We start from the raw sequence: 8273 nt of genomic DNA, 5'->3' as shown, positions 1-8273 counted from the left end.
GTCCCTAGTAGGCACTAAAAATCATTAAAAGGCCATGGTTTCCATGGGCCATATTTTTCCTTATAGGGGAAAGAGGCACTAAAAGGTGGCACCAAAAGCCAAGGGAAACAGGCCCAAAGCCTTTCAGATGTTCACGTGGTACATACTGTCAGATCCTGTCCTCTAGGTGATGTCCTTCAAAGCTTTCTGACTGAGTCTCCAAGCTTAGCTGTAATACAGCAAAGTCGTAACCTGGGATGCTCAGATGGGCCTGGCGTCACCACATCAGCAGTGTCAAATCCTCACGCTACGCGTATGTAGGCTTGCCCACCTGAAGAATTGTCTAACTGTGTTGTGGGTGGGGGTGGGGGTGCTGCAGCCTATGTTGCGACGGGACTTGGCTGATGATACATGGTACGCGCACAGTGAGTTGAATGAGGTGCGATTACCGATGGAATGATTACAAGGAGCAAAGCGAACTGATGAGTTGTGCTCGTGTAATAAACTTCACACTATAAAAACGTTCGTCGTCTTGTACCTGGTTTGTGCCTTGGTGGCCGAAAGGCCGACTTCTTCGCCTGGTTTGCCTGGGATGTATTCGGGTAATCCTGGGATGCGTTCACAAAAGCCTGAGCCTTGTTGTCCGAAAAGACAAACACGGCAAAACAAGCAACATAAAACGTGCTCCACTCCCTCCTCTCCCTCCTCTCCCACCTCTACCCATTCTGCACTGGTGAGTTCACGCTTGTCTCGACACCTGTCAGGAAACTGCTAAGTGTTCTGCACTAGAACCTCTTACTGACAGCTCCGTGCTGCCATTACCGTGCAACTTGGCTAGCACCAAAGCCAGCACCTTAGTTCACTCAGGCGCTTCACATGTTCTCTCATCTCTCGCCACACTCATGCAAAAACTAATTTTACAGCCCCACGCAAGCCATGTAGCATCTTGCGTGCTGAGACGGCGCAAACAGCGTCTGCAAGCAAGATCAGGTACACCTGTCGATCCGTACCCAAGGGTTCCGCTGCAAAATCGTAGCGCAGGTCATGCCTAAGCTAGTCGAAGGCATGGATCTCATGCTTGGTAGCCGCTGGATGCGTGAACACGGTGCAGTACTCGACTTTGGCCAGGGCACCTGCATGGTGACACGCCATGGCCGCTCACATCCGCTGCAGAGCCTAAACGAGCCGCTGTCCAAGGGTGCTGCGGTTATGAATTATGTAACTGTGGTAAACCGCACGCGGTAATGTCACCTATCCCCAACCTGGTGTTTATGAAGCAGATCAAAAAACTGCAAAACAGTGCTACCTTCATGACAAGCGACGACATCGCCCAACTAAACGCCATGGACGCCACCTCGGCGGCCCCGTCCGACCCTACCCTGGTGTCACCAGCAAAACTGGAGGCCTTGCTGGTTGAATACAAGGAGGTATTTGAGCCCTTAACGGGCCTGGGCCCTGATCTCGGCACTGTCCACGTCATCGAGCTGGAACCTGGCATAAAGCCACCATACTCCCGGCCATACCGGCTTTCACGACTGGACAAACGAAGTTGAAAAAGCAGCTCTCTGACTTGCTGGCCAAAGGATTTATCGAAGAATCGAAGTCACCATTCGGTGCGCACGTCCTCTTCGCACAAAAGAAGGACGGCTCGCTTCTCATGTGCCTTGACTTTAGCACTCTATTTAACAAAATCACCATAAAAACCGGTATCCACTTCCGAACATCACCAACCTCCTCAACACACTCCAGAGCGCGAGTATCTTCCCATCCCTCGTCCTGCAAAGCGGCTACCATCAAATTCGCATCACGGAGGAGGACATCCCAAAAACCAGCCTCATGACACCCTTCGGAACGTTCCAGTACAAAGTGCTGTGCTTCGGGTTGACTAATGCACCGGCGACCTTTCAAAAGGTCATAAACACCGTGCTCATCGACGCTTACTGCGTTGTCAACCTAGATGATATCCTCATCTTCAGCAAAGATCCGACCAGCCACCTCGAGCACATGCGTGCCGTACTCGAATCCCGCAAAGGGGCGTGTTAACGTGCAACGCGCGAAAAGTGCGAGCTGAACAAGCCCGAAGTCAACTTCTTAGGCACCTTCGTAGGCCAGTATAGACTGAGGTGGATCCCTGAAAAATTGAGGCCGTCAAGAACGACCCCGTCCCAAAAGACAGGACGGCGCTGTGCGGCTTCCTGGGCCTTGCGAGCTACTTCCGCAAGTGCACCCAAGGGTACTCATCGCTAGCGACTCCACTCACGGCCCTCACCGGCAGCAAACGGCTGACCAAAGGAAGAACTTGCACCAGCAGGCTTTCGACGGCATTAAATACGCCCTCATCAACGCCCGTTGTTGCACCTTCCTGACTTTACCAAACCCTCCAAAGTCGTAACTGACGCCAGCATCTACGGCACAGGTCGGTGCACTGCTACAGGATGGCCACCCCGTCGTCCACACCAGCCAAAAGTTCACACGTGCCCAAGTCAATTACACTACCACAGAGCAAGAGCTCCTACAAGAGTAGCGGCCGTACCTTGAGACCGCACAGGATACCTTCATGCTGGTCACCGACCACCGACTTTTTATCTTGCCGTACAATAGTACGGGTCGTACATCGGATGGCTACGCTGGTGTATCGAATCCGGTGTCTTTCGACACCACCTTGACTGGATTTGATCAAAAGGATATACGTTGCGCTAGGTTAACAAAAGTTGTTTTAGGTTCTGAATATGCGGGGCCTGCACAAGTGTGGACTGCACACTTATGGCTGGTTGCAAAACAAATTGCGGATGCGAGGCGAAGTGCACTCTTGCGTACGGCTTGCACCTTGCAAAGTCGCAAGTCGCAAGTCGCGAGAAATCGCCCATCTTTATACGCGAGCGCATACGTGATTCGGTTTTCCGCACGTGTCATATCCGGCACGTAAGTGTAAATGCATTGGAGTGGCATGCGGCATATATGGTTTCGTCTGCCTCAGGAACGCCTGGCCCATGGCCACACACAAAAGGAAATGCCGAATCTTCTTTTCGGCCTAGTATAGAAATGCCTTCGCCTGTCAAGGAGAGGTCTCAGTGGTATCCTTGTTGTCGCCCACGCCTGCTTCACTGTAGGCTTCTTCTCAAACACGCACGCTGGGCCCTATGCCCAACGGTTTCGTGATATAGTTGACATTCAGTAAGCTCTCGAGTGGTAAATCTGTGTACTGAGAGTTCCGGACTGAATGCTAAAGTGTGACCGATAATGAAAGCCCTTATGCATTAAAAGGGTGAAAAGATGTAAGTTGCAACGAAAACCTGTTGTACTTTTAGTACTTCAGTAAAGGGCCGTCCCTAGTAGGCCACCAAAAATCATTAAAAGGCCATGGTTTCCATGGGCCATATTTTTCCTTTTAGGGGAAAGAGGCACTAAAAGGTGGCACCAAAAGCCAACTGAAACCGCACGCTACGCGTAAGGTAGGGCTTGCCCCAAAGAGGAATTTCCAAAGTCTGTAATGGGTGATTTAGTGTGGTGCATTGATGGAAGGAAGGTTGTTAGTTAGTTAGAAGCATTTCAATGCCGTACCTGTTTATAGTGCGAATGTGAATTATTTGACATAAATTTTCGAAAAGGAATGGTTGAGAGGAATACAGGGTGCTATTTTCAGAAGTCCTGAACGATACAGTTTTACATAAATTACCGCGGCCGAGGTAATCGCTCACTTGCATGTCAGAAGTGTATGAAATGACGGGGCATCAAGGATGTAATTGGTGTGTCGCGCTGAAACAAGGGTTGGACATTCTAACAAGAAATGCCTGTTATCCCAAATCGTCGGCTGCTGGCTACCCTAGCGGACACGCTAGACGTGCTGCGGCTTTTGAGTCAGAAGCCAATACACTTCTTTCACACATGGTCACTTTTTTGCTGTAATATAAAATCTAGGATGAAGAGCCAGGTTGGGCAACATGCAGTCGTATTTGACACGTGTTTATGGCTGTGAGCGCCTGGGTTGTTGTCATAAATATAAGGTAAAGGAATAGCAATTGGTTGATGGTCTGTTACACCGTTTGCGGCACATATTCATAAAGGACGAGTACCGAGTGTGACTCTGCCGTAAAAAATAGCGCAGCGGCTGGTTTGTGGCTTGAGCCGTTCCACGCCAGCTGTGATGAAATTACAGCCCGTGTTAACACAACACTGATGCGAAAATATTCCGAATCGAATTAAGTTAGAGCCACGCGGGAGGCGCCACCAAGAATGACTGGTAACACTACTCCCGGAACAGGCTATCTCTACTTACTTGGCCTGCCTAGCATAGTCGCGTGGTCTGATACCTGTAACTCCCAAATTATGATTAAACAAGAAACGCCATCGGGGATTGTCATAAGACAGGTGGTTCACTTACACAATCATAAAACCGAGGTATGGGAAGTTCATGTACGTCACACTGTGCCGTTCGGGCACCCATGGACCCGACGACTACGGGAGAGATTTGCCACACTACAATGGCCGAGACTGAGAAGGTCGAGAGAAGGTCGGCGATCACTATTTATCCGGACCACACACAACCGAGGCAATAATTCCAGACCACATGGCAGTATCCACAATTGTGATGTGGTTTCCTGAACGCTCCTTGACGCAAGGTAAAGCAAATCCACTGATTGCCGCGGGTGCGATGAAAAACCAGGGCGGCGCATCCCGTTGGACCCGTCAAAAGAACATCCACGGTAGTCAGGCACCAGAGAGTTATTTGTTGAAGCCATCCTTGCCGCCTGTCGTTGCGTTGTGTCGGCGGCGTCCAGTAATTTGTTGTGTTGCGGTGGGTGTGACGACGGTGACGGCGGTCGTTGCTGTTGCCACAGGGGTGTGCGTGGCCAATTCGTTTGGCGTCGGGGCGGAATCTTGGCCCGTTCCGAGCATGGAAACGGCCAATGGATCCGCTGCCGCGCTGTACTGAAGGATGTTGCCCATGTTGATGAGTCATGTTGTACTGCCTGCCTCATGCGACCCAAGACTCGTTCTAAGCCGTTGGCGTCAAGCAGGGCGCGATAGAAGTCATGATTGCCGTTGTTCCCGTGCCGTAATTTGCCCCACAGATTTGATGCAACTTCGTAAGAGCGAATGGTGACCTCGTAGTTGTTGTTGCCCAAGATAAGGCAAGCCAAATGAGGCTGCAAGTCGTGAATTTGTGCATCTGGTCGCTTGTTGCAAAGGTTGCAGATGTTGTTGAGGATTGCGCCCCCGCAGGTGTTGTCGGTGCACCTGAAGGAATTGGGGTAATAGCCGAAATGGGTGCAGTTTCAAACGTGATCAATAGTAAGAATTATTGAGTGAGCGGCTGGGTGTTGGAATTTGCTAAGAAAAATCGGGATGTGCAGATTTGATATTTACTTGGCGTGGCAGTATTTATTCAAGGGACAGACGAGTCCATGACCACATGTGTCAAGTATAAGTACCTGTAGAACAGGATGTCTTCCAGGGCTTGAATGCGATTGATGATGTCTTGGATGATGACGACGGAGCCTGTATATGTGCCGTCTGCAAGGTTGCTGTGATTTGTTGCCTGCGCTGTGTTGAATGCCGCCTGCACGTTGTAGCTCTCCGGCATGCAAGCATCTAGGAGTTCGTTGTCCTTGTCCACGTTCCCGTTCAGAAGGACGTGCGTTTTGTTTGTCGATTGCGCCCGGGATACACCGTTGAACTCTGTGGGAAGTGTTTGACGTGGGAAACGGGTGGGAAATTATGAATCAATAGCTGCTCGCAGCTCATTAAGTTTATCTGGGACAGTACTTTTCCATAAAGGTCTACTTATCCCAAGTGTATAAACGCCAGTTTAGGATAAGAAATGATAGAAAAGGTTAGACATATTCACGGGGAGAGGGCAAACACACGAGCTCAGGTTTATGCTGTACGAGGAGACGCTAAAAACAGATATATTTATAGAATTTTTCGGAGGTTAGTAAAATACTCCAAGAAAAAAATCTATGGCAAATCCCCGTCCTGATATTAAAGAGGCAGATAAGGAATGGGCGATGGGCTTGGCACAGAGGAGTATAAACTTTGCTATGGAGAGTATTGGAGAGAAATATATCCAGCTGCAGAAGATCCTTGCCTATCAATAAAAAAACATTATTACAGCAATTAGAGAAAGTGGGGCTGATGCTGTTCACCCAGGATATGTAGGGCATATCTAGGGCCAGGGGACCCGAAATGTACGACCGTGGGACCGGCGAGGGACCTAATTTATGTGCCTTCCGGTCCCCAGCCCATTCGAGCTCACATAAGCACCAAAAACTCAAGTATTCGCAATTTCTACGAGTGTTATAAGTAAGACGTTTAACGAAGAACATATTGACAAAGAATTGTGCCTTTACGTTCGCATGTAGGCACAGGTCTGACTTTGGATGAGAGCAGGACACTTTGTCAAATTCACTGCTGGTCATTGTATTAGACTCGGTCGATATAAGAGTGTTTCACGCAAGTATGGGTACTAGCGAAAGGTAACCGCTCCGATGGCAGCGAGCACGATTGCGGTAACAGATAGAGGAGCAGCTGTGAAGGTCACAAACCCACGTGCGAGAAGAGCGTGGATGGTCAAGCAGCAAAGCCTCAGCAGGTACCAAACGGGTACATGTTTAGCGCAATCACAGAAGGCAGAAGTGTGGCGCCTCTCACGCGGCTCTCGCTTAGTTCGGTTCGCAGTCTTCTGTGTCCGCTGTGTTGCCTAGCCAGGGGCTGGGACAGCGCCCCGGTTGGCGTGAATGAGGGGGTGAGGCGAGCGCGGTGGAACAGACGGACGTAGAGCCACGCGCCCGCCCGCCCCTGTGTTTCGGCCCGGTCATAGCCCCCGGTGCTTGTCCTCTCTCGGGACGAGCCGCCCACAGTGTAACACCCCATCAGAAGCAGCGGCAGCTGGACAGAGCTCCCTGCCTCACGAGCACACAAAGCAAATCGCCTTGACGTGGTGGCAGCTGTCATAGGCTCATGATGGGCCGGGGCTGCCGTGTGAATCCCTGGCAGGCGCGCGACTTGCGCTGGGTGTGATCTGATGATGGGCCGGGGCTGCCGTGTGAATCCCTGGCAGGCGCGCGACTTGTGCTGCGTGTGATCTGATGATGGGCCGGGGCTGCCGTGTGAATCCCTGGCAGGCGCGCGACTTGTGCTGCGTGTGATCTGATGATGGGCCGGGGCTGCCGTGTGAATCCCTGGCAGGCGCGCGACTTGTCCTGCGTGTGATCTGATGATGGGCCGGGGCTGCCGTGTGAATCCCTGGCAGGCGCGCGACGTGTGCTGCGTGTGAAATCCTGCACACCCTACACTACACACATAACGCAATGCCCTCTAAGACCGAGAATTCATGCACTTCTTCACATACACTGAATGAATGAAGGTTACAGTGGACCCCGTGCAAGGTCGGTGCAATGCATCCCCGCATCACAATGCCCGAAAGTGAACAGTAGCTACAGCCCGCCAGCAGAACACCCAAAAATGCAGAGACACCCAGCGGGACACCACTACCAAACCGGGGGCAACAGCGACGCATCACAACTGCACCAGAAAATTATAAAGCAGGACTCGGGGAAAGTCGCCTACACAGGCACCTCAGGACACACTACCACAACCTACACACAGCCCTCCAAGGGGNTGGTGCTTGCATCAGCCAGAGCTTTGCTCGGCTCACCCGAGCAACCATCTGCAATTGAATTTGGCCCAGCGTGCCCAGGGCCACGGGGCAGGCCCAGGAGTGATGCTGCCGCAGGGTGGCTCCCCCACCACCCACCGCGGGGGTCCCGCGGAGGTCCCGCAGCCCCACCAGGCCACCACCGTGCGGCGCACGTGACAGTGTCGGAGATAATCGGTCACTTGTAATACGTTGTCCTGTGGAAAATGCAGTTCGTGCGACATGCGACTTGACTTGACCCGACGAGTTGACCTGCCGAACCTCTTTGTCATTGGAATCCTGGATGCTAGAGTGAGCCTCCATTGCATCTCTTGGTGTTTTCATGAGTGATCGATCGCTGCGTTGATCGATTGCGTTCGGTTCCGCAAGGTTCCGCTTGTTCTTATCTTTGGGTTCACCGTATTCTTGATGAATTTCGTAAAGCTTTTCTGGAGTTAGTTTTGGTTCTACTAACGCCACCACGTCAAAGTCTACTTTGACGAGCGGAGCCCCTTGTCCTATTATTATATGGACGCTCCTGTAGGGTTACTCTCCCGATTCTTTACGAAGAATGGAAATTGGATTGCTACTTGGCCATACAGAGTGGCTGCTCGCGCAAAGTTAATTCCTGGACTCCATGGACGTGCATCACTCCACA

The 8273-nt window shown here is 51.4% G+C and overlaps 1 protein-coding gene across 1 annotated transcript; it reads right to left on the bottom strand.

Annotated features, from left to right (window-relative positions):
• Positions 1 to 4013: 4013 nt before the first annotated feature.
• On the bottom strand, positions 4014 to 8027 carry VOLCADRAFT_107476 (uncharacterized protein; the record flags this gene model as incomplete). Its single annotated transcript, XM_002956909.1, has 5 exons — positions 7637 to 8027; positions 6529 to 6670; positions 5412 to 5658; positions 4695 to 5217; positions 4014 to 4118 (listed from the first exon to the last, which is right to left on the bottom strand). Exons 1-5 carry the CDS (start codon positions 7958 to 7960, stop codon positions 4014 to 4016), a joined length of 1341 nt encoding a protein of 446 aa, XP_002956955.1. The 5' UTR covers positions 7961 to 8027.
• Between the last annotated feature and the right edge of the window lie 246 nt (positions 8028 to 8273).

This window comes from Volvox carteri, assembly GCF_000143455.1.
Source record: "Volvox carteri f. nagariensis unplaced genomic scaffold VOLCAscaffold_67, whole genome shotgun sequence".
In the NCBI taxonomy this organism is placed as follows: domain Eukaryota; kingdom Viridiplantae; phylum Chlorophyta; class Chlorophyceae; order Chlamydomonadales; family Volvocaceae; genus Volvox; species Volvox carteri.
This window is presented reverse-complemented; position numbering and strand designations above follow the sequence as displayed.